Here is a 26,573-nt window from a genome sequence, read left to right as displayed (position 1 = left end):
GCCTCCTGGGTTCAAGTGATTCCCCTGCCTTAGCCTCCTGAGTAGCTGAGATTACAGGCGCCTGCCATCATGCCCAGCTAAATTTTTGTATTTTTAGTAGAGACGGGTTTCACCATGTTGCTCAGGCTGGTCTCGAACTCCTGACCTCAGGTGATCCACCCTCCTCGGCCTCCCAAAGTAGTGGGATTACAGGCATGAGCCACCACACCCGCCCGAGACCATAGATGTTTAAATGCCTGAAATGTATTCGATAATTTAAATGGCAGCTACTAATCATGATTAATTGTGATAATATTGTTTATTTTTAAAAATGTGAGTTTTCTCATTGTTTACTATCTTTCAACTTATGTTAGGAAATAACTGATTTATAAACACAGATTTCCTCTGGTCGCTTGGCCCTATCACAGTCAGAAATCAGTCTGGAATGCATTTCTTGTTTCTAATTACAAATTAGGTGCACAATTGAGCATGACCTGGGTAGTTTTTCATTGAATCTGGACAGTGGTTTTGTCATCTGTTTCCTTTTTCCAGAGTTCTCTGGATGAGGGTTAAGGAGAGCGGGGCCTGGGCACCTGGAACACTGTGAGTGGAAATACAGAGTGGCAGAGCCTTTTTAGAGGGCAGTTTCCCAATAAATATGAATGTTTAAAATGCTTGCATCTTTTTGAGCTGGTAATTCTGTCTTTAGGAATCTATTCTATAGAAATACACGTGTATAGAGATGTTCATGGTGGTGCTGTTTGTGTGGGAAAATTGGCAACTAGGATGTAACTGGGGGCAGATAAGCTCATACACCAGAAGACTATGCAGTCACTCAAGAGAATGGGGTAGCTCTATAGACATCAGCACGTACTTTAAACACTGGACCCAGGCTGGGCACAGTGGCACATGCCTGTAATCCTAGCACTTTTGTAGGCCGAGGTGGGCAGATCAATTGAGCTCAGGAGTTCAAGACCAGCCTGGGCAATGTGGTGAAACACTGTCTCTACAAACAATACAAAGATTAGCTAGGTACAGCTGGGCACAGTGGCTCACACCTGGAATCTCAGCATTTTGGAAGGCTGAAGCCTTCCAAAGGATCACTTGAGGTCAGGAGTTCGAAATTAGCCAGGCGTGGTGGCGGGCACCTGTAATCCCAGCTGCTCGGGCGGCTGAGGCAGGCTAATCGCTTGAACCCAGGCGGCCGGACTTGCAGTGACCCAAGATCATGCACTGCACTCCAGCCTGGACCACAGAACAAGACTCCATCTCAAAAAAACTAGCCAGGTGTGGTGGCATGCGCCCATAGTCCCTGCTACTTGGGAGGTGGAGGTGGGAGGATTGCATGAGCCCAGGAGGTGGAAGCTGCAATGAGCCGAGATTTTCTGTCTCCAAAAAAACCACAAAACTGTACATACATTTTTCCCATTTGCATGAGGAAAAAGAAACTGTCTATCTGAAGAGAGAGGTGTGTGTGTTTGATTTTTAATTTTTAATTGTGATAAAAAAAGTAACATGAAGGTTACCACCGTCACCATTTGTAAGTGTACACTTTAGTAGTGTTAAATATATTCACCTTGTTTTGCGGCCAATCTCCAGAACCGACCTTTACATCTCACAGAACTGAAACTCTGCATCCATTAAACAATTCCCAGTTCTCTCCAAGCACCTGGCAACCACCATTCTACTTTATGTCTCTGTGAATTTGACTACTCTAGGGACCATATATAAGTGGAATCATACAGGATTTGTCACTTTGCGACTGGCTTATTTATTTATTTTTGAGATAGAGTTTCACTCTGTCGTCCAGGCTGGAGGGCAGTGGCATGATCTCGGCTCACTGCAACCTCCGCCTCCCAGCTTCAAGCGATTCTCGTGCCTCAGCCTCCTGAGTAGCTAGGATTACAGGTGCCTGCCACCACGCCCGGCTAATTTTTGTATTTTTAGTAAAGACAGGGTTTCACCATGTTGACCAGGCTGGTCTCGAACTCCTGACCTCAGCTGATCCACATACCTCTGCCTCCCAAAGTGCTGGGATTACAGGGGTGAGCCACCATGCCGGCTGTGACTGGCTTATTTCATTTAACATAATGTCCAAAAGTTTTATCCAAGTTGTAGTGTATTTCAGAATTTCCTTTTTTTTAAAAGGCTGAATAATATTCCACTCTATGTATATACTGCATTTTATTTATCCATTCATCCACAGACACCTGGGTTGTTTTTTGCTATGGTGAATTATGCTGCAATGAACATGGGTGTGCAGATACCTCTTTGAGACCCTGCTTTCCATTCTTTGTGTGTGTGTTTTTGTTTGGTTTGGTTTGGAGACGGAGTTTCGCTCTTGTTGCCCAGGCTGGAGTGCAGTGGCGCAATCTCAGCTCACTGCAACCTCTGCCTCCCAGGTTCAAGTAATTCTCCTGCCTCAGCCTCCCAAGTAGCTACCTACCACGCGTAGCTAATAATTTTGTATTTTTAGTAGAGACAGAGTTTCACCATGTTGGCTGGTCTCAAACTCCTGACCTCAGGTGATCCACCCACCTTGGCCTCCCAAAGTGCTGGGATGACAGGCGTGTGCCATTGCATCTGGCCCTGTGTGTGTTTTGATATGCATCGGAGAAGATCTGAAAAGGCAGACGGCAGCAGAACTCTGGAGAGTGGGACAGGGGTGGAGGGTCCAGGTGGCACTTGGACTTTCGTTTTATACACTTTGTGTTTCATTTGTTTACAATAGGCATTAGGTTCTGTTCACTAGTAAGTTATGAAATCACTAATGGTTATGTATTTGGTTTGTACTGTATTAAGTTGGCAGCCCCTTTACCAGAGATACCTCCAGATGTTGTGACAGAATGTAGATGGGGACTGAAGGAGGAGAAGCCTTCCAAAAAAGTCTTTGAGGAATGTACTAGGTAAGTGGTTCATGCTGAGCTCTGCATATATTATCTGTGACTAACCCCAAGGCAGACAGCTTTCAGGAGGTTTCTCTGCATAAGACAAGTTCCTAGAGTGCAGTTGATCCTTGAACTACATGGGCATTAGGGACGCTGACACCACCCAACCCTCTGTGCAGTTGAAAATCTGTGTGTAACTTTTGACTCCCCCAAAAGCTTAACTACCGTTAGCCTACTGTTGACCAGAAGCCTTACTGATAACAGAAACAGCAGATGAACACATATTTTGTGTGTTATATGTATTATATGCTATACTCTTACAATAAAGTATGCTAGAAAAAATAAAGTGTTTCTAAGAAAATTGTAAGGAAGAGAAAATATAATTCCTATTCATAAGGTGGAAATGGATCATCATAAAGGTCTTCATCCTCGTCATCTGCATGTTGAGGAGGCTGAAGAGAAGGAGGAAGAGGAGGGGCTGGTCTTGCTGTCTCAGGGGTGGCAGAGGCAGAAGAAAATATGAGGAGAAGGAGGAAGAGGAGGGGTTGGTCCTGCTGTCTCAGGGGTGGCAGAGGCGGAAGAAAATACACACATAAGTGGCTCCTGGTGGCTCAACCCACATTGTTCAAGGGTCAACTGTACTTTACACATTAAAATGATTACTTCCTCTAGAAAGAGGTGAATGAAGAGTAATAATTCCATGTATACACGAGGCACACTGAAAGGGGTCCCATCGTTTAGCACCAGTATCCTAGCATCCCTGTGGCGACTCCAGGCCCTCTCTGCTCTGCTTGTGTCTAGGACAAAAAGATTTTTTTCAGACCTAGGTACTCACCAAAAACATCTTTTTTCAGGGCGTTTCCAAGGAAAATTCCGAGGCAAAGCACTTTGGCTAAATTCAGTTTCTTTATGTATGTGGATGAAAGAACAGTTTCTGAGGTGGTCAGGCCCCGAATCCGCAGTGCTTCTTGTATGTGTGCAGACAGTCACTCATGTCACAGGGGAGGAAACGGAGGCCCGGGGAGCCATGAGCAAGTTTGTTCTTTGCTCTGAGAGCAAGTAGATGACATATTCATTGTGTTTTAAAAGACTGCTCTGGCTGCAATTTAGAGGATGAAGAGAGGGAAGATGGGGTCCAGGAGATGAGCTGGAGAGGCTGTTGCAGCTCACTTGTGGCAGGGAGTGGTGCACCTAAGCCTGTGCAGCCAGAGCATGGTGGGGCTGGAGCTGAAACCCGTGATGCTTTAATGATGTGGCTGCCTTTAAAATAACAAACAGGCCGGGCGCGGTGGCTCACGCCTGTAATCCCAGCACTTTCGGAGGCCGAGGTGGGCAGATCGCTTGAGGCCAGGAGTTCAAGACCAGCCTGGTCAACATACAGAAACCCCATCTCTACAAAAAAATACAAAAATTAGCCAGGCATGGTGGTGTGTGCCTGTAATCCCAGCTACTCTGGAGGCTGAGGCATGAGAATCACTTGAACCTGGGAGGTGGAGGCTGTAATGAGCCTTCCCTGTACTGCACTGTACTCCAGCCACTGTACTCCAGCCTGGGCAACACAGCGAGACTGTCTCATAAAATAAATAAATAGATAGACCTGTAGTCCCAGCGCTTTGGGAGGCTGAGGTGGGAGGATTGCTTGAGGCCAGGAGTTCAAGGCTGCATTGAGCCATGATTGTGCCATTGCACTCCGGCCTGGGCAACAGAGTGAGGCCCTGTCTCTAAATAACAACAACAACAAAAAATAACAAAACAATAATAAATACTTGGAAGTATTAATGCATTTACCCGCTCACAATAACCATATGAAATAGGCATGATTATTATCTCTGTTTTACAGAAGGAGAAACTGAGGCTATAGAGGTTGGATAAGTTGGCTCAGGTCCCTCAGCCAGTGAGTGGCTGAAGCAGGACTTGCAGCAGCCCATCGCTTTGACTTATATGCTGTCCTCCAGAGGACCCTTCCACTGTGTCTTGCACATGGGAAGCATGCTACTTGACAACAGAACAGCTGACACCCTCACTCCCAAGAAGGGAATGCATCCTTCTGTTACACTGATTTTTTCATTCATTCTATTTCACTTCTATTTTCACTTATAACATTAGAACCTAACGTGGACTTCTGTAATTGCAAATTCAAAATATTGAATTGTGCGTAATGATTGACTTTCCCATACTCAGTGCCTATTAATGCACTAAAACACACTTGTTTTTACTTCTTACTACAACAAATGTATATAATTTTTAAAATCTTTTTCTAGAGTTGCCCATAACTACTTAAGAGGGGAACCATTTGAAGAATACCAAGAAAGCTCATATTTTTCTCAATTTTTACAATGGAAATGGCTGGAAAGGTATGTTCTAATTTTAAACTCAATAAAAGCCAGTTAAGGTGGCACACGCCTGTAGTCCCAGCTTCTCAGGAGCCTGAGGCTGAAGGATTGCTTAAGCCCAGGACTTCAAGGCTATAATATGGGATGATCATGCCTGTGAATAGCCACTGCACTCCAACCTGGGCAATGTAGCAAGACCCCATCTCTAAAACAGAAAAAAAGAAAAGAGACCTCAATAAAACAAGTGTTAACTTCTCACAATGCATACTGATTGGCATAGACTTTTCCATCTTTCAAAATACAATTAGAAATTTTGAGTTGTATATGATATTTTTATACAGAAATTTTCATAGGTATTAGTCTTATACCATTTCTTCTAATTTAATAGACTCTGTTCTCTCTTTTTAAAATGGCAGGTATCCCTGTTGGTTCAGTGGCTAGAAAATAAAACTTAGCTTAGATTTTTAGTGATAGAATAGGATGCAGTGGGTGAGACCTGGCAGTTAAACCCCGCTCAGCCTCTTACTGTTTATGTGGCCTCAAGTAAGTGGCTTAGCCTGTATGAGTGGCAGGCCCTTGTTCTATAAATTACAGGTAATTATATAATCTGCCTCTTTGGACCATTGCTAGGATCACCTGGGAAATGTGTGTACAACGCTTGTAGCACAATGTTTGGTGCACAAAATAAGTGCTTAAAAAGTGTTAGCTGCGGGCTGGGCGCAGTGGCTCATGCCTGTAATCCAGCACTTTGGGGGGCTGAGGCGGGTGGATCACCTGAGGTCAGGAGTTCGAGACCAGCCTGGCCAAAATGGTGAAACCCGTCTCTACTAGAACTACAAAACTTAGCCAGGCATGGTGGCATGCACCTGTACTCCCAGCTACTTGGGAGGCTGAGGCAGGAGAAATCGCTTGAACCCAGGAGGCGGAGGTTGCAGTGAGCTGAGGTGGCTCCACTGCACTCCAGCCTGGGCAACAGAGCAAGACTCTATCTCAAAAAAAAAAAAAGTGTTAGCTGCTACTAGTGTTATTATTAGTACTATTATTATTGATTGATTAAATTTCCAGTTCTTGCTTATACATGCTGTTTTTGAGGTGTTGGGTATAAACATCTTTGAGGTTCTTTTTTCAAAGGATGGCACAATGTATATATGTCATCTTCCTCACCTGCTTTCTGACAAGTTGAGAGGGATCTACCCAAGACTATACCAGGAGTTATGAACATACATATTTCCTAGTGTTGGCTGGTTTCAGACCTATCTTTAGTTAGTAAGGATAATTAGACTGTTCTGCTTTTTGCCTCAGTGTCTTAAATGTTAATTAAGATTAATTGGCCGGGTGGTGGCTCATGCCTATAATCCCAGCACTTTGGGAGGCTGAGGCGTGTGAATCACGAGGTCAGGAGTTCGAGACCAGCCTGGCAAACATGGTGAAACCCTGTCTCTACTAAAAATACAAAAAATTAGCTAGGTGTAGTGGCAGGCGCCTGTAATCCCAGCTACTTGGGAGGCTGAGGCAGGAAAATTGCTTCAACCCAGGAGGCGGAGGTTGCAGTGAGCTGAGATCGTGCTACTGCACTCCAGCCCTGGCGACAGAGTGAGACTCCATCTCAAAAAAAAAAAAAAAAAGATGAATTAATTGCTCTTAGAGCAAGTCAAGAGCTGTCCTGCTAGAGGGAGCCACAGTCCCTGAGCACAGACACCCTTTGTCCCGGGCATCCCCTTTGAGCAAAATGGTTCCATAAATGAGGCGAAGACAAGCACTGAGTAATCTTTTCTGTTTTAAAAGAACAATGCAATGTGAGACCTGAAACTTGTTTTTCTCATTGATTAGGCAACCCGTAACAAAGAACACATTTAGACATTACAGAGTTCTAGGAAAAGGCGGATTTGGAGAGGTGAGTAACGGGAGCCAGTTCAGAGCAGCGCTGCTAGCTGGGTGGGCAGCAAGGTCCTGAGAACATGGCTTCAGGTAATGCATCAGCTCTCCCAGTACACTGTTGCCTAGTGGGCATTTTGGGAATAATCTTTGCCAACTGTGAGAATCCATATGGAATTCTGAGCAAAAGGTTTTTAAGAATCCCTTCTCTTGGTGACTTCACCTTTTACCTCATAGTTCTGAAGAAGCTGGTTCCCATGCTTGATTCCCCAGCTCAGTCACTTTGCCCAGATGGAAAGATGATTCTGTTTCTGTATTGTGGAATTTCCATGATTCTATTTCCATAAATTTAAGACTGGTCCCAAATTCACATAGTACAGAGTGAATTATTAAATATACTTATGTAACCCTACTCTGTTTGGACATGTATGTACCTCATACCTACATCAAAAGGTGTTTGGAAATGTGTCAATTTGAGAAAATCCTAAGGAAATGACTCACAGACTCACGAGGGGTGTGTTTTTTTGTTTTTTGTTTTGTTTTGTTTTGTTTTGTTTTGTTTTGTTTTGAGACGGAATTTTGCTCTTGTTGCCTAGGCTGGAGTGCAATGGCGTGATCTCAGCCCACCACAACCTCCGCCTCCTGAGTTCAAGTGATTCTCCTGCCTCAGCCTCCCGAGTAGCTGGTATTACAGGCATGCACCACCACACCTGGCTAATTTTTGTATTTTTAGTAGAGAGGGGGTTTCTCCACGTTGGTCAGGCTGGTCTTGAACTCCCGACCTCAGGTGATCTGCCCTCCTCAGCCTCCCAAAGTGCTGGGATTACAGGCATGAGCCACCGTGCCTGGCCCGGGGTGTTGTTTAAATATGATGGGTCTCCTAGATGGAGACCACTGTAGTTGGTGGATGGAGAACAGCAGCAGTTCTGGTCTGGGGATTTAAGGAGATGTTAATTACCTTATTAGTTACCTGGAGTGATCATATGGAGTTCAAGAACTTTTAAGTCCCTAAGAGCCAGGCAAGCCATTGGCAAACTAATACTGTATGTTTAACTCAGAAGCAGGTTACACTGCCCGGGTGTGACTCAGATATTACTGCTCCCATATTACAATTCAAAGCAAAAGCCACTAGCATTGCCTTGAAGTTAATTAGAAAGCTGACCTAGGAGGCAGCACACTGCAACCGAGATCTGTTATGCACCTGCAGCTTGACATGACAAGAAATTGGCCAACATAGTCATTACTTCAGGAGAAGTAACAGTACTGTCCCTCTGGTACAGTTCCAGAGACCATGAAGGATATTTTGCCTAATCCAATCCAATGCTTGCTCTAATCCCTCCGTGATAGATATTTCTGTTAGAAATCCACCCTCTGTTTGAATATGTCCTAGAATAGGAAAGTCATTTTCTCACTTTGACTCTTGCTATAATGATCTGCAAATGTAAAGACTCAGATTTTGTGAAAGAGCAGAGGAAAAATTTCTGGAACATGGGTCATGTGTTTATAAAGGAATGAAAGTCTAATTATAGCCATATGTAAGTTTTTAAAACATGTCAGTCCTAATAGGATTCAATAGGGACATGTTAGCAAATTTTAGCTATTGTGAAAGACCTGGTGCTGGGCGTGGTGGCTCACACCTGTAATCCTAGCACTTTGGGAGGCTGAGGTGGGCAGATCACTTGAGCCCAGAAGTTCCAGATCAGCCTAGGCAACATGGCAAGACTCCGTCTCTATTTAAATATTTAATATTAATAAATACATAAAAAAGAAGACAAGAAAGACTTAGTATAATTGTGATTGTACAGATTACTTTTTAACAGATTTACTTGGGTTCCCAAGCAAATGATTGGCTGCACGAATAAAGCATGGCAGTTTCCCACAGACTTGCTCTGGAGGTGTTGTACCCTCAGTCAAGGCCCAGAGGCAGTGAGCAGTCAGCCCACCCCTACTCTGAATGCCTGTCAGAAGGAGCCCTGCTCGCCCTAATGCGGGGACAGCCTCGGTGCCCTTTAATCCAGATTCTAATCGTGCATTTGCTTTTTCCAAGTGCTAGCACTTCCTCCAGTGGGCTTGAGAGAGCAAACCTAGTTGGTTTTATTTTTGTCAACAGTAATTCTTTTGCTTATGCTTGAAGTCCTCCAGAATTAATTTGTAGGGTCCTGAGTGAGCACAATGGTAAGGGAATTGAGTAGACATCTCTGCTGTTATGGTTTTAGGCTGCAGACTGTAGTGGAAAGAGCACGTACTTCAGACGTGGGCAGACCCGAGGTCAGGGTCCTGTCATATCACTTCCAGCAGTGTGATCTTGGGCCTGCCATCGTGATCTCATCTCTAGCAAGGAAATAATCAGCCCTGCCTGCCAGGCTGCTGCGAGCCAGCGAGTGTTCACACCCAGCTGTTAGCACAGTGCCTGACACTCTTGTCTGCTTTCCATTCCCTTTCTCTGATTTGCCCATTCCACTTAGAATAATTTGTTTTAAATTAACGATAAAGAGATATGAAGAGATTTTTATGCCAAGTCTTAATGGTAAGAAAATGATTAAATACATGTTGGGATAGTCGCATTTTAGGAAAACATTTCATGATGGGAAAATAGTCACACAATAAGATTTTTCAAAAGGAGGTTAGGAAATATTACCTATTTTACAATATGAGACCAGTTTTGCCATCAAAGGCTGGGGTGGTGGGAACAGGGTATGTATTCTTGCATACCCATGTAACAAGGTGGGCCTAGAATAAAATAGAGCAAAATATTAACAGTCATTATCTTGGAATTACGGGTGAGTTTTTATCACTGTCCTTATTACTTCCAATATTTTCCACAATTAACTTTGTATTTCTTTTACCACCAAATTATTTTATTGGTAGATAAAATTAAATCATGTCTTATGTTTGCTTTTAAAGCAGTCCCCTGTGGGGTGTGCAGTGGATGGGAGTTGGAAGAAATAGCAGCCTAATGTTGATGACACAGAGGCAGGGGGACCAGAACCTGAGGCTCATGATACTATTTTTTCCACTTTTGTATGTTGGAAATTTTTCATGACATAAAGTTAAAATAATAAATAAATACTACTTTAAGAAGTGATAGAATAAAGATATGAAAATTGTGAATTCTGTGAAACATATTTCCTTATACTCTTGACTTTTTAAATTAAAAAATCAAGAATCTTTTTAGGCCAGGCACAGTGGCTCACACCTGTTAATCCCAGCACTTTGGGAGGCCAAAGTGGGCAGATCACCTGAGGTCAGGAGTTCAAGACCAGCCTGGCCAACGTGGCGAAATCCCGTCTCTACTAAAAATACGAGAAAAATTAGCCAGGCATGGTGGTGGGCACCTGTAATCCCAGCTACTCGGGAGGCTGAGGCAGGAGAATCCTGAGATGGAGTCTCACTCTGTCACCCAGGCTGGAGTGCACTGGCGCAATCTTGGCTCACTGCAACCTCTGCCTCCTGGGTTCAAGCGATTCTCCTGCCTCAGCCTCTGGAGTAGCTGGGACTACAGGCACCCGCCACCATGCCTGGTTAATTTTTTTATTTTTAGTAGAGACGGGGTTTCACTATGTTGGCCAGGTTGGTTTCGAACTCCTGACCTCAGGTGATCTGCCTGCCTTGGCCTCCCAAAGTGCTGGGATTATAGGCATGAGCCACCATGCCCAGCTGAAAAAGAATCTTTTCAGTTTTACTTTTTAAAACTTTTGCACTTTTACAAAAAGTAAAATAGACATATGGGGACATTTAAAAATTAAACAGATTTACCGTGATCACCTGTGCCAACTAGTTCCATTTGTACACTGTCTTAGAGTTGATAGAGCACAGAGCGTCACTGAGAGGAGGAGCCAGCTCACACTGACAACACCCACCTTTGAAACGGTCTCGGCTCCTCATGCACTGCTGCTGGTCTCTGCCAGTGAGGGTCTCATCAAGCAAACAGTTTCCTTCGTATGGCCTAAGAAATGTCAGGTGGACATAAACCTCCTTTATTTTGCTGTTTAAACTAGGTTTGTGCCTGTCAAGTGCGAGCCACAGGAAAAATGTATGCCTGTAAAAAGCTACAAAAAAAGAGAATAAAGAAGAGGAAAGGTGAAGCTATGACTCTAAATGAAAAAAGAATTCTGGAGAAAGTGCAAAGTAGATTCATAGTAAGTGTCTCCTCTTAGTCTTCACTGCGCATTGTTTGATTCGTAGCACTTTTGTCAGCCGACATGCCGCTCAGCTCACTGTCATTGAAGCCGTGGAAGTCATTTCTTGTTTCCTGAGTTTATGTGGGGTTTTGCTCTTTTTAGTAACAGTTTTGTTTTTAGCAACAGCTCTCTTCTTTCTTATTCAAACCCTAGAAAACATAAAACTAGTGATACTGCTTCTAACTTCTGGTTTGTTATAAATCTGTAGTCCCCCGCCTCCCATGCTGTCACTCTTCACACCTGCCAGCTTGCAGAGGCTTGTCCGGGTCCGTTAGTTACCTTGTGTTTCTTGGTGAATTGCCCTTTCCTTTTCCTTATCACAGCCAGCCAGAGCTTATCTCTGTTTGCTGTCAGCCTCCAGTCAATTTCTCTGGCCCCCAGGACACTGTGACTTGGCTGTGCTTGAGGATACCTTCTCTCTCTCTCTCTCTCTTTTTTTTTGACACAGGGTTTCGCTCTGTTGTCCAGGCTGGAGCGCAATGGCACTATCTTGGGTCACTGCAGCCTCGACCTCCCAGGCCCAAGTGATCCTCCTACCTCAGCGTCCGAAGCAGCTGGGACCACAGGCACACACCACCATGCCCAGCTAGGTTTTAATTTTTTTATTTTTATTCTTATTTTTAGAGATGAGATCTCTGGCCAGGCGTGGTGGCTCACACCTGCAATCCCACCACTTAGGGAGGCCGAGGAGGGTGGATCACCTGAGGTCAGGAGTTTGAGATCAGCCTGATCAACATGGTGAAATCCCGTCTCTACTAAAAGTACAAAAAGAATTAGCTGGGCCTGGTGGTGTGTGCCTGTAGTCCCAGCTACTCCGGATGCTGAGGCAGGAGAATCGCTTGAACCTGGGAAATGGAGGTTGCAGTGAGCTGAGATTGCACCACTGCACTCCAGCCTGGGCAACAGAGCGAGACTCTGTCTCAAAAAATAAAAAAATAAATAAATAAAAAAGAGAGACGTGAGATCTCCCTACGTTGCTCAGGCTGGTCTTGAACTCCTGGGCTCAAGTGATCTACCTGCCTCAGCTTCCCAAAGTGTTGGGATTACAGGTGTGAGCCACCACGTCTGGCTGAGGATACCTTCTCTAGCCCCTCTTCTCATGTGGGCCTCCTCCCTCTGGCCTCAATCTGTTTTCCGTCTTTTCCTTTTTCTGGGAGGTTTACCGCTAGGCCCTCAACTAGCATATCCCAATTGTATGAAGCCCAAATCCACCTTCCCACCTTCTGGGAAGGACAGAACATTGGGTGGACTGGTATGAGCTCAGGGGAGCAGTTCCAGGCTTTATGGTGTGCATTGCATAGTGTGGTTCTCATCTCCAAACCCAGTTTCTCTCTACCTAATTACATATGACCTGTAGCAGCTACTGAAGTATGAAGACTGGTTGAAGGGAGAGTGTGAACGAGAATTTATAAAATGATTTGTAGTGTTAGAGCTATTTCCTCCAAGCCATTTATTTCTTAGCCCTGAGGTCAGCTGCTTTGTGCAGGGGGACAAATGTTCCCAAACAGTGTACCTTCACAGCCAGCATCTGAATTTAATAGCACAGTGTGGGCCCGGGCGCGGTGGCTCACGCCTGTAATCCCAGCACTTTGGGAGGCCGAGGTGGGTGTCAGGAGATGGAGACCCTCCTTGCTAACATGGTGAAACCTCGTCTCTACTAAAAATACAAAGAATTAGCCAGGTGTGGTGGCAGGCGCCTGTGGTCCCAGCTGCTTGGGAGGCTGAGGCAGGAGAATGGTGTGCCCGGCCAAAACTCATTATTTTCAAACAACATCATCGTATATGGAGACACTCCCAGATTTTTAGATAACCTATTAAGGATTTAACCTAGTGATTAAATGTGAATCAGCCACTAACAATTAGAAAATGGAAATGTTACTGATACCGTTTACAATGGCATCAAGAAACATCAAAATCTAAGAAAAGGCCTGGCGTGGCGGTGTGCACCTGTAGTCCCAGCTTCTTGGGTGACTCAGATGGGAGGACCACTTGAGCCCAGGAGTTTGAGTCCAGCCTGGGCAACATAGCAAGACCCTGTCTCTTAAAAAATAGTTCTAGGCAAAGAACTGATAAAAATTGCAAGACTTCTACACTGAGAACTGTAAAATGTTATTATAAGAAATTAAAGAAGGAGGCTGGGCACTGTGGTTCACGCCCGTGATTCCAGCACTTTGGGAGGCTGAGGCAGGTGGATCACTTGAGGTCAGGAGTTTGAGATCAGCCTGGCCAACATGGTGAAACCTCATCTCTACTATAAATACAAAAATTAGCCAGGCGTGGTGGCAGGTGCCTATAATCCCAGCTACTCGGGAGGCTGAGGCAGGAGAATTGCTTGAAACCTGGGGGACAGAGGTTGCAGTGAGCCAAGATGGCACCACTGTACTCCAGCCTGGGCGACAGAGCAAGACTCTGTCTCAAAAAAATAAAGAAAGAAGGTCTAAATAAATGGGGGGAGACCGTGTTCCCAGATTGGAAGACCCGATGCTGTAAAGATGCTGGTTTCCCCTAATTGATCTATAGATTAAATGAATTGAATGCAGCCCCAGTCAAAATCCCAGCAGGGTGTGTGTGTGTGTATGTGAATTGACATACAAACCAATAGAAAAATGGCGGAAAAAATAGACTAGGTATTTCACAAAAGAGGATCCAAATGGCTATTAATTATATGAAAGTGTCCCCTATCTTTGCATATATAGAGAAATGCAAATTAAGACCACAATAAGAGACTACTCCACCAGCATGGTTCGAACTAAAAAGATTGACAACACAAAATGTTGGAAGGATGGGGCACAGTAAGACCTCTCTTGCACTGCTGGTGGGGCACAGCTTATGTGCTGAATGCGGTTGCCCGGGAAGTACAGAATGTCAGGGCTGAAGTGATGAGAGCACAGCACAGAGGAGTCATGATCCCAAGTATCTTGGTGAAGTTTCACCACTTCTTCGCTCAGCTGTAGAAAGTTCTCTCTTTTGGCTACACAGCTGCGGTAAAATCTTCAGTATGCCAAGGTCCAAGAGGCACGTGTTGTGTCCTGTACATTTCTCTGAAACATACAGTATTCACATGTTCTGATTGTAAACCTAACACGGATTATTTGCATATCATTAGCAAATAGAGGAAATCAACAATGAAAGAGCAAGTTCGTGATCTGTTTTTGTGATGTTGTTGTCTTTAGGTTAGTTTAGCCTATGCTTATGAAACCAAAGATGCCTTGTGCTTGGTGCTCACCATTATGAATGGAGGGGATTTGAAGTTTCACATTTACAACCTGGGCAATCCCGGCTTTGATGAGCAGAGAGCTGTTTTCTATGCTGCAGAGCTGTGTTGCGGCTTGGAAGATTTACAGAGGGAAAGAATCGTATACAGGTAAGAACGGTGCTACCTAATGGAGCCTGCAAGTCTTGGAGCCGATTTCTCCCAGCCCTAGGCTTCCCTGGTTCACACTGGCTGCTTCCAGGCTGGGCAGGAGAGTAGCTGGAAGCCCCTCAATGGTGATTTATAGGGGTGGTCACTTACCTATTGGAAATATGGCCAGTCAGAGGGCCCTGGGTGTTTTTTTGTTTTGTTTTTTGAGATGGAGTCTCACTCTGTCACCTAGGCTGGAGTGCAGTGGCACAATCTCGGCTCACTGCAGTTTGAGCGATTCTCCTGCCTCAGACTCCCGAGTAGCTGAGACTACAGGCACCCGCCACCACGCCCAGCTAATTTTTTGTATTTTTACTAGAGATGGGGGTCTCACCATGTTGGCCAGGCTGGTCTCGATCTCCTGACCTCAGGTGATCCACGGGCTTTGGCCTCCCAAAGTGCTGGGATTACAGGTGTGAGCCACCGTGCCCAGCCTAAATCTGTAATAAATTGTCTTTTTGAAGCAGAAGTTTGTTTTTTACTTGTTAAGTTGATCAAATAAAGGTAGTGCTACTCATGTAAGCATAAGAAGAGCCCGTTTCCAAGGTTCTTAGGTATTTTGATAGTTCTGATAAGGATCTATTATGTCTTGCCATATAACATAACAATTTAATGTCTTGAAATAGTAGTTTCTTTTTTGCATCTTAGAATTTAGTAAAGACAATTAAATTAAACTTAATAGTTTAATGTAGTCAATGTATTTAGTTTTAGGAAAAAACAATTCCCCCTCCTTTCCCTTAAGTGCTGGAGTTCCTGGGCTCTGAGTCTCTTCTCAGTCACTCTCCCTGGGCAATTTCATTTCCTCCCTTCTGTGGGTTCATCTACCAGTTATAGTCAGTCCCCCATATCCATGGGTTCCATGTTGTAGATTCAACCAGCTGTGAATTGAAAATATTCAGAAAATCCTGCTCAACAGGGTGAAAGGGGGAAAAAAAAGAGAAAATATTCAGAAAAAAAAGGGTGGTTGCGTCTGTATCGAACATGTAGACTTTGTTCTTGTCACTATTCCCTAAACAATAATATAGTATAATAACGATTTACGTATCATTTACATTGTATCCAGTAGTATGTGTAATCTAGAGGTGATTTAAAGTAATTGGGAGGATGTGTGTAGCTTATATGGAAATTCTGCACCATTTTATATCAGGGACTTGAGGACCCTTGGGTTTTGATATCTAAGAGAAGGGGCCTGCTGTGGGACCTGATGGTGTCTCCCTTGTCACCTTGCAAGCCCGGCCCTCATGGTCTTTGTGATGCAGCTCCCCGTGGAGCCCTCCAGCCTTGGGTCCTGCTGCTCCCACAGGGGCACCCCCTGCCCTCGTCATGCGAGAGTTTCAGCTGCTCAGGTGTCCTCACCTCACTGCACCTTTGCACAAGGTGTTCCTGTGTGGGTGCCATTCTCCACCTAGCCCCTCTTCCCGTCATTCTGAGAGACTCCTGCTCATCCACCCAGAGTTAGCCCTCACAGCACGAGGGTGTGAGCATGAGGATGTGACCCCTCCCCCACATCCTCCAAGTCCTCCCCAGGTTGTCTACTCAGCTGGTCACACCGACAGTGAACTTCTTGGGAGTCCTTGATCTCACTTCTCCCTATTCTGATGGACCTTTGGCTTCTCCTTATCTTGTATATCCCACAGCCAATATGGGATAAATATCTCTCAAGGACCAGAGACCAGGCTTGGCAGTGGGGCTGACACCTCCGCACCTTGAGCATTGAGCAAGGGCTGGATTGCTGCCCTGGCTGTGAGTCCTCTAGACACAGGGGTGGTCGCCTGAGTTGAGGAAGCCTTGTTGCCATTGCTTAGAGGCAAGAGTCTGGTGGTACTGGAGCATGGAACACACCTGTAGGAGATTTGATTCTTTTGTTACACTTGGAGTAAATCACACTTCACAGGTGACTACGGCTGAGCCGCCGTGTTTGGCTGCAGTCTCAAGTTGAGCCGGATTTTCTCATGTAAGCTTTGGCTCGTCCTCTAACCTCCGGTACCCACTTGCCTCACCCGCCTGCACTCAGCGGGGGCTGGACCATGGCTGCCTCATCCACTGCTGTGTCCACAGGACTCACCATCAGTAGGTATCACTAAGCATTTGTTGAATGAATGACCGATGGCCCAAGTGACATTCCCACCTTAGCCCCCTGAGTAGCTGGGACTACAGGTACACGCCACTGCACCCAGCTTGAGGCATTCTAATATGGGGAATTTTCAGTTTTTGAAACACTTAAAAATATGTTAATGGTAAGAGAAATTGAGCCACGTTCATTAAGGACTGTTTGCTTTCCTTACTAGTGGGCTGCATATTTAATCACTGAAATGTCTTCAAATCTGTGTAACTATGCAAAGCAGTTCATTTTACACTGTCATCATATGTGAGCTGTTTGCTGAGATGAATTTTGTAACATTCTTGTCCTGCCTGTTTGCCATGGCTCATGAAGGGCAGTTTTGTGTTTTGCCGTCCTAGCCCTTGCTCACACTGGTTGTCCCTACTGGGTACTCAGGAATCACAGTGCCAACTTCTGAATAATTGAGCCTTTTGTTGTTGTTTCTTTCCTTGCAGAGACTTGAAGCCTGAGAATATTCTCCTTGATGATCGTGGTAAGTGGGCAAGCCTTTCACATCTAACGGGTAGACTTTGTTAGAGGGACTTGGATACAGAGAGTTGGATGGATGCAGAAAGTAGACTTAATAATTAATAGAGAATGGAAACAAGAATGTTACAAAATTCATCTCAGCAAACAGCTCGCATATGATGACAGTGTAAAATGAACTGCTTTGCATAGTTATACAGATTTGAAGACATTTCAGTGATTAAATATGCAGCCCACTAGTAAGGAAAGCAAACAGTCCTTAAAAAGAAAAACTCTGTGGTATGTGTTCATTTTAAAAAGATGAAATACTGACAACTTGGTCATTCCCCTGTGTTTAGGCAAGAAGCAGAGATGGTCATAATTTTCAATTAATGATTGAGTTTTAGAGGCCTTTTTTTTTTAAGACAGGGTCTTGCTATCTTGCCCAGGCTGGAGTGCAGTAGGGTAATCGTAGCTCACTGCAGCCTTGAGCTACTGGGCTCAAGCGACCCTCCCACCTCAGCTTTCTGCATAGCTGGGACTACAGGTGTGCGCCACCATGCTTGGCTAATTTTTAAAATTTTTTTGTAGAGATAGGGGTCATGCTATATTGCCCAGGCTGTTCTCAAACTACTGTCCTCAAGCAATCCTCCTGCCTTCCCTCCCAAAGCACTAGGGTTATAGGCATAAGCCACTGTGCCCCACCTAGAAGCACATTAAAGTAAACACAAAGTCAGAACGTTTTGTCTCTCTTGTTTCTTGCTGTTGACCCATCTCTTGCTTTATTTCTTTTTTATTTCCTTTCCCCTCTAAACTTTGTCATGCTGCCCCTGGTGTAGTCCTCTTGTCACATAGCATGTGTCACAGAGCAGGGCGCAGATGGCTGCTTGGAGGCCCTGTAATAGTGGACAGGGAGTGGCCCTTTTCAGCAGGCTCCTTGTCAGCAGCGCGGGTGCGCACTCCACCTAGGTTCCTCTAGGGAGAGTCATACCCAGAATGCAAGGATGGTTGCACTGCTGGGGTGAGTGCTTGGGCTCACACATAGCTCGCAAGCAGTGCTGGGAGAGAGCTTCTTTCAAGTGAGTTTTCTTGGCAAAGAAGGGTCTTGCAGTCTAGTAGAGCGCATATGGCAAGGTCAGTGGCTCCTGCCAAGAAGAGGACAGGTGTCTAAGGCAGAGACTGAGGGCAGTCATGGGCGACTTGGAATGCTAGTCTCCTTTTATGCCTCTGCCAGATGCTTTCATGCTTATCTAATTCATGTATGACACCCTGCCCTGTGAGGAAGGAGGGTACTGGAATTCCCATTTAATGGAAGGTGACACCAAGATTTAGGAATCAAACTAGTCCAAGATTGTGTCCTTAGCTCCTGGCTAAGTCTGTGGTTCATTCTTGGTGCTGTGCTGCTAACCAGAGGTGGCTTGGGTGGGGAGGGCACTAAGCGAAGCTGCTCACTTATTAAGTTGTTAATGGCTTAACAAGGGTAGGTAGAACGTGCTCTGTATGCAAAGTGGAGCAATCTCCAAGCTATGTGGTTGATCGGAACAGGGTATGGTGCAGAGTGTGTGTGTAGTGTGCTCCCTTTTGTGTAAACAAAGCAGGGAATTGTGTGTAGTGCGCTTGCTCATGAAGAAACATAAAGGGAGAATCATGAGAAACGATTAGAAGTGAAAACAAGGCAGGGGAGCACACTGATAACCTTTTTCTGTGTTTTTAGGAGATTTTTCTGCATAGTTCTCTCTTCTTTAGAACTTTACCCCACACATTTGAACTGAGCCATCTTTCCCCAGTGCCAACTCCTGCCTGGCTAACTTAGCAAGACCCCTGCTCTGCCCAGGTTCCCCTCCTGCGACACCATCTGAAAGGCACTCCCGGGTGGGATGCCAGGATGGTTGCTGGGCCAGTTCCCTGTCTCTTCTCTTGGGGACCACAGTCCTCTGATGCCGATGACCATAGTTTTCCTTTTTTTAAAGTTCTTTTTAAGGTCAGGGTCTCTCTATGCCACCCAGGCTGGGTGCGGTAGCTACTCACAGGTGCGATTGTGGCACAATTACAACCCCAAACTCCTGGGCCTAAGCAACCCTCCTGCCTCAGCCTCCCGAGTACCTGGAGTTTCAGGCATGCACCACCACATCCAGCAGCGATTAAGGATATTTTAATTGTTATGGTGCGATCAAGTCTCACTGCATTTTTGACCTCCAGGGCTCTAGTGATCCGCCTTGCCTCCTCAGTAGCTGGGAATACAGGCATGAGCCACCACATCTGGCTAATTTAAAAAAATTGTAGGCCAGGCGTGGTGGCTTGTACCTATAATCCTAGCACTTTGGGAGGCTGAGGCAGGTGGATCACTTGAGGTCAAGAGTTCGAGACCAGCCTGGCCAACATGGTGAAACCCTGTCTCTACTAAAAATACAAAAATTAGCCGGGCATGGCAGTGCACCTCTAATCCCAGCCACTCAGGAGGCTGAGGCAGGAGAATCGCTTGAACCCGGGCGGCAGAGGTTTCAGTGAGCCGAGTTTGCACCACTACACTCCAGCCTGGGCGACAGAGTGAGACTCTGTCTCAACAAACAAACAAACAACAACAACAACAACAACAAAAACCAGTAAAAGATTTCTTTGCAGTTCTTTTAGTCATTAGCAAAAGTTCTTTGGTTCTAGGGTTGTTCACTCAAATTAATTTAAAGTCACTCAGAGGCCGGGCACAGTGGCTCTTGCCTGTAATCCCAGTATTTTGGGAGGCCCAGGCAGGTGGATCACCTGAGGTCAGGAGTTCAAGACCAGCCTGGCCAACATGGCGAAACCCTGTCTCTACTAAAAATATAAAAATTAGCTGGGCGTGGTAGTGCATGCCTGTAGTCCCAGCTACTTGAGGGGCTGAGGCAGGAGAATCGCTTGAACCTAGGAGGCGGAGGTTGCAGTGAGCTGAAATAAAGCCATTGCACTCCAGCCTAGGTGACAGAGTGAGACTGTGTCTCAAAAAAAAAAAAAAAAAAGTCACTCAGTATCATTCCCTCCTGTGTGGTTAAACCACCAGCTGAATACACCATTAGGTTCATTTTCTTAATTTTGCTTTCAATTTTTAGCAATCTAATTTTTTAATGTTATAATTATGTAAAACATTTATGTGGTTCCAAAGATAAAACCGCAAAATAGAGTGTATTGTAAGATGTCTAGATCCCATCCCTGACCACCCCCAAGTAATTATTTTAACTCATATTTCATTCCTTCATTTACATATGATATATGTATAGATATATTTGTTCCCCACTCGTTTCTTAAATAAAGTGGTAGACCACACGTATTGTCCTCCACGTGGCTATTTCACTGAATATACAGTGGAGATGGCTCTGCAACACTCGTGGATTGCTTCTGTCCGTCTGCTGTGCCTCCTGCAGGCGAACCTGCCCTGTTTGCACGGCCCTCGCTGGTGGCTCATGCTGTTTCCGTTGGTGCCGCGATGGAGAGCCTTGTGCACATGTAATTTCCTATTTTGTTGAATGTATCCTTGATAGAGTCCTAGAAGTGGGTGAATTCATATGCGATTTGCCAGATATTGCCAGATTCCCTCCAGGGTGTTGTCCCGTCTGCATTCCCACCACCAGTGCACGAGAGCACCTGTTTCCCCACAGCCTCGCCAGCGGACCGAGTTCTTGAACTTCGGAGTTTTTGTCAGTTTGTTAGCTGGGAATTGGTATTTCAGTGTAGTTTTAAGTTGCATTTCTTAGTTAAAAAATCCATTTTTATAAGAACAATGATACCAAAAAAATAAGTCACAACATGTTAGCACTCTACTTAAATAAAAATACATGAAAGCTGGCCGGGCACGGTGGCTCACGCCTGTAATCCCAGCACTTTGGGAGGCCGGGGTGGGAGGATCGCTTGAGCCCAGGAGTTCAAGACCAGCCTGGGCAACATAACCAAACCCTGTCTCTATAAAATAAAATAAAAAAAAGAAAAGGTAATGAAATCTGGATTATTGAAAGAGTGCATCTGTACAAGGGGAGAAAACTGAGACATGATAGTAAACGGCAGAGCCAGGACTCAGAGCCACGCCATCTGGCTGGATCTGTGCTCCTCACCCCTGTGCTCTCCTGCCTCCCAGGGTGGGCACGCAGCAAGGCCAGGGTGTGGTGTATCACGTGCATGCAGCTGAGTCAGAGGCCGGCTTTCCTCTCTAAAGCATCATGCAGAATGTTTTAAAATGACTACAGTGCCTTGGAGGGCATGTAGTCGCATATTTTTAGTTTTTAGCAAACATTTATTGGTTATTCATTCATTTCGCCAATAAATATTTATTGAGCACCTACTGTAGGCCAGGATATGATATTAGAAGCCGAGGATAAGTGGTGAATAAGTTGAAGATAGTGTCCACTTCCAGGCTGGCTTATCTTTCCACACGCTCAACAGTGTTTTCAATAATTTCTTATTTTCTTTATAATTTTTTTTGAGACAGATTCTCACTCTTGCCCTGCAGTGGTGTGGTCATGATTTACCGCAACCTCGACCTTCTGGGTCAAGTGATCCTTCTGCCTCAGCCTCCAGAATAGCTGGGACCATAGCCATGTGCCATCACACCCAGCTAATTTTGTAAAAAATCTTTTTTTGTAGCGACATGGTCTTGTCATGTTTCCCAGGCTGGTCTCAAAATCTGGGACTCAAGTAATCCTCCAACCTTGGCCTCCCAAAGTGCTGGAATTACAGGTGTGAGCCACCATGTCTGGCCTAATTTGTTAGTTCCATCGGAATTCAACAAATATTTAAATCCTCCTATATACAAGGCATTAACACATAATATAGTTCCCTAAGTACCTTAATTTTGTTTATTATTTCCCTGACTCTATTACCATTTGTTCTCAAGAGAAAAACTCCATATCATTCATGTGTAGCTGTCCCTGTGTATAGTACTGGTACTCTGACAGAAAGTGTTTATTTACTATTCTGTAGTTGATATAATATTCATTATATTTTTATTGATGTACCTGGAAGTTACATGACATAAAATAATAAATCCAGTGTTTCTGTCTTATCAAGTGGTTGTCTATGATTAAAGGGCTTCCTGATCAATAGCCAGGCAAAAATCGAATTTTCCTGCTGCTAGTGAAAATGGACTGTATGGAATTTTACTAAACATGAAAAAGTTAAATGTCATTTACATTTACTGTTCCAGAGTATGAAATGCAATTATTTCCATCCATGGTTTTTGAGGGGCCTTTTTTCCCATTTTAATTGTTGTTAAAAGTGTCATTACTTCCCCCGTGACCTGTGTAATAACATATTTGAACACACAGGACACATCCGGATTTCAGACCTTGGTTTGGCCTTGGAGATCCCAGAAGGACAGATGGTTCGAGGGAGAGTTGGAACAGTCGGCTACATGGGTTCGTGAGAGGCTTTCGGCGTCCTTGTCCTTTCTATCCGAGTGCCTGAGTGCCCCAGAACACAGAGAAATCCACCCTGAATGGACCAGGGCCTCGGTTTGGACACACTAGTAGATGGCACAGTGGTGTTTTGAATCTCTAACCTGTCAGAGTCTTGAGGCTGCTGGGGCTCCTGTAGGCTGCCCTCGCCTTCTTACAGATAAGGGGTGAGGCCTGAGAGGTTGTGAGTCCTGAGGTCACTCAGCGAAGTGAGGGCAGAATCGGGATGACACCGCAGGTCTCCTCACTCTGCCAGTGTCCTCCCCTGTGCACGACAGCCTCTCGGAGCCTCAGGAAGTCACCCCACTCTGGTTATTCCAAAGATCCGGGGGCAGTGCCAGCCAACCCCCAGGGGTGGCCTCTGAGGGCCTCGCAGAGTCCTGCAGGAGACCCCAAGGTCTTGTGGCTTTCTGCTCTTGCGTCCTGTGGGGTTTTTCCCTGCCCCGGGATAGACGGCAAGACATGACACTTGGGGCGCTCTGGGCATGGCTCTGTGTGTCTGGAGGGAGCCCCTTCAGGAGGCGGAGCCTTCCCTAGACCACCATTTCCCTTGTGAATGTGACTCTGTGGCAATTCAGCTTATCCTGGATGAATCATACAGATGTTTAAAAATATTAGCTTTATTGGGATATAATTCATATATCATCAAGTCCACCAGTTTGAAGTGTATCATACAATGGATTTTAGTGTCTTCACAGAGTCATGCAACCATCACCACCATCTAATTTCAGAACTGTTTTTTTTTTGAGACGGAGTCTCACTCTGTCGCCCAGGCTAGAGTGCAGTGGCACGATCTTGACTCACTGCAACGTCCACCCCCAGGCACAAGCAATTCTCCTGCCTCAGCTTCTTGAGTATCTGGAACTACAGGCACCTGCTGCCACACCCAGCTAATTTTTGTATTTTTAGTAGAGACAGCGTTTCACCATGTTGTCCAGGCTGGTCTCAAACTCCTGACCTCAGGCGATCTGCCTGCCTTGGCCTCCCAAAATGCTGGGATTATAGGTGTGAGCCACCACGCCCAGCATTAACATAATGTTTTTTTTTTTTTGAGACAGAGTCTCGCTGTGTCGCCCAGGCTGGAGTGCAGTGGCACAATCTCGGCTCACTGCAAGCTCCGCCTCCCGGGTTCACGCCATTCTCCTGCCTCAGCCTCTCCGAGTAGCTGGGACTACAGGCGCCTGCCACCACGCCCGGCTAATTTTTTGTATTTTTAGTAGAGACGGGGTTTCACTGTGGTCTCGATCTCCTGACCTCCTGATCCGCCCGCCTCGGCCTCCCAAAGTGCTGGGATTACAAGCGTGAGCCACCGCGCCCGGCCAAACATAATGTTTTTAAGGTTCGTCCGTGTTGTCACACACGTTGAATGTATACTGTGTTACTGGGAATTATAAGAAAATTTAAAATCAAAATTTAACTTAATTTCCATTTCCTGTATTTGTTATGCAGCACCTGAAGTTGTCAATAACGAGAAGTATACGTTTAGTCCCGATTGGTGGGGACTTGGCTGTCTGATCTATGAAATGATTCAGGGACATTCTCCATTCAAAAAATTCAAAGAGAAAGTCAAACGGGAGGAGGTCGATCAAAGAATCAAGAATGATACTGAGGAGTATTCCGAGAAGTTTTCGGAGGATGCCAAATCTATCTGCAGGATGGTAGGTCAGGCTCTGTAGAGGCTGAGAAATGGCACTTCTCGCTCATTCTAGTTGTTTTCACTGGCAGCTATAACAAAAAGAGTTGGTCTGTCATCTTTAGCAAGCCCTGGCCACCCCCATTCCAGGCCCTGCCCCCACCCCCGCGGCTCAGCAGGCAGCACACGTGTGTTTAGGAGGCTCAGGTCCACCTGCCTCCTGGCCCAGCAGGGAGGACACGCGTGCTCAGGAGCACTCATGTCTACCTGCCTCCTTCCTCATGCTCCTGCCGCTTAGATTTCATCAGACAAAAAGGGCCAGCGAGAAAAGTTTCCAGACATGATCTGGAAATGACTTAATTGGGTTTCAATTAGAGCAAAACACAGTAAAATTCATGGTTTGATTTCTCAAACGATGCTATTGAAAGGGATGAGTGGTACCAAGGCTATTAATTCAGTTTTCAGAAAACAGCCGAGCCTTGTTTCATTGACCAATTTTATATGAAGTTAGACGTAAAACCAATCTTTCATGTATTTTAAGATGGAAAGGGTTTAGCCACCTGCCGGGGATTGTAGTCCCAGAGACACTCTGACCTGAGGGCCTGCTGTGTGCCTGGCTGTGGGCCTGGTGCTGGACAGACAATTCCTTAACTGTGCTAAGGGCCTCTGAGGCTGACAGCGGCACCCGCGAGTCACAGCAAGGAGACGAGCCCCAAGTGGTGGAGACCTGGCCCCTGGTCCCAGAATGAGCAAGTGGCTGTCAGGGTCCATCTGCCTCTGGGACACTCAGTCAGGGAAACTCTCTTTGTTACTTATTTTAAACCAGTATTTTTTGGAGCACATTTTTTTTTCATTTGTTTTCATTCAACAAGGATTTATTGAGCATCTTGTATGCTCCAGGCACTGTCCTAGGCATTGGGGGAAACAGCAGCAAATAAAACAGAAGTCCCCACCCTCCCAGCGAGAATTGACAGGAAACAGAACAAATGCATAGACATGTGGGCTGTGGGGAGGACCGACACTCTGGAGGACGGGGAACTGCCTGGAGGGGCGGCAGGATCTGGGGGAGAAAGGGGGTCGGCCTGCTGGGCAGAGCAGACAGAGGTTGTCTGCAACAGCAAGGCCACAGTGGCAGGCTGCTGGCAAGAGCGGGAGGGGATTAAAGGGGGACGGGACAGAGAGCAGGAAGCCCAGGCCATGACGAACCACCTGTCGCCTGTCATTGTCATCATTGTCAAGCCTTGAGTGTTGCTTCCTCTGATGGCCATGAAGCCATCGCTGGGCTCTGTGAAGAGTGACGTGATGAGACTGGGCTTGCCGGCCGCTGGGAGAGAATGAATGGACAGGAAGGAGGAAGGCCATTGGGGGCTTTGCAGCGGTTCAGGTGAGAGTAAAGGTGACGCAGACCTCGGTGGTGGCAGAGCAGGTGTGAGAAGTGATGGCAAGGTGACCACTGTCAGATTCAGGATGGATCCTGAAGGCAGGTGGTGGAGAAGACTTCTGGCTGACTCCAAGATGGGCTGGAGGGAAGGGGGCACTCGCTGGAGCCAAGTCCTTGCAGTGGGGAGGACGGCAGCCAGCGCACGGGGAGTGTGTGGGCAGTTCCTTCAGTGACCAGAGAGGAGGCAGAGTCTGTGGCCAGTGCAGCACAGCTGGGGAGATGTGAGCAGGGCTGTGAATGGTCTCTTATGGAGCTTCTTTTTCTCAGATGGTCAGCCCCCAGTGGGGAGCAAAGGTGGGAGGCGGGTGTGAGGAAAGGGGAGGCTTGAAGGCCTGGAAAGCAGGGGTTTCCTCAACAGCATCAAGAGCCCATGCGGACCTGAAGGGAGGGGAGTGGCCGTGGTTGTGTGCTGGGCTCCTGCCACACCTGGACGGCGCAGGCTCAGAGCCAGCAGGGAGCTGCACTCGCCCAGCTCTGGCTTGTCCAGCAGCTAGAGAGAGGCCGGGGAGCCGGGCTGCATGCCAGGGAGTGACCAGAGGACAGATCATGGGCTCGACGCTGGCTCCAGTGGACGAGGAAAGGGACACAGGGAACGGCAGGTTCAACAGAGGATGGGCAAAGCACGGTCCAAGTTGGGAGTCCATGCACCTCCAGGCCAGAGTTAGAAAGACGAGAGGGACACTCAGAGAGGAAGCTGCTTGGAGTGGAGCTGACAGAGTGCTTGCTGGCCAAGAGTCTGGGGTGTGACCAGGGAGAGAGTGGCTGGGGAGTCACTGGGGGGATGGAGGATGAAGTCACTGGAGAAGAGAAGGCCACAGGACCAAGCAGCCAGGCAAAGGCCCCTGCCTGGGTGTGGG

At 46.1% G+C, this 26,573-nt stretch overlaps 1 protein-coding gene across 12 annotated transcripts in view; it reads left to right on the top strand.

Annotated features, from left to right (window-relative positions):
- Nucleotides 1-26,573, top strand: part of GRK4 (G protein-coupled receptor kinase 4) — an 84,928-nt gene that overhangs the window by 38,880 nt on the left and 19,475 nt on the right. For 9 of the 12 annotated variants that reach the window (XM_058430300.1, XM_058430297.1, XM_058430298.1 and 6 more), the window contains 8 exons: nt 2,782-2,885; nt 5,129-5,221; nt 7,031-7,094; nt 11,074-11,214; nt 14,430-14,620; nt 17,216-17,253; nt 22,514-22,603; nt 24,092-24,300. In XM_058430300.1, the coding sequence (XP_058286283.1) occupies nt 2,782-2,885; nt 5,129-5,221; nt 7,031-7,094; nt 11,074-11,214; nt 14,430-14,620; nt 17,216-17,253; nt 22,514-22,603; nt 24,092-24,300 (930 nt within the window). The remainder of the gene's footprint in view (nt 1-2,781; nt 2,886-5,128; nt 5,222-7,030; nt 7,095-11,073; nt 11,215-14,429; nt 14,621-17,215; nt 17,254-22,513; nt 22,604-24,091; nt 24,301-26,573) is intronic. The other 3 variants (XM_058430303.1, XM_058430299.1, XM_058430296.1) reach the window with 3 other exon arrangements.

Source organism: Hylobates moloch, unplaced genomic scaffold (assembly GCF_009828535.3).
Source record: "Hylobates moloch isolate HMO894 unplaced genomic scaffold, HMol_V3 SCAFFOLD_17, whole genome shotgun sequence".
Lineage (NCBI taxonomy): Eukaryota > Metazoa > Chordata > Mammalia > Primates > Hylobatidae > Hylobates > Hylobates moloch.
The sequence above is the reverse complement of the archived record's forward strand: the minus strand, read 5'-3'. Positions and strand labels throughout refer to the sequence as shown.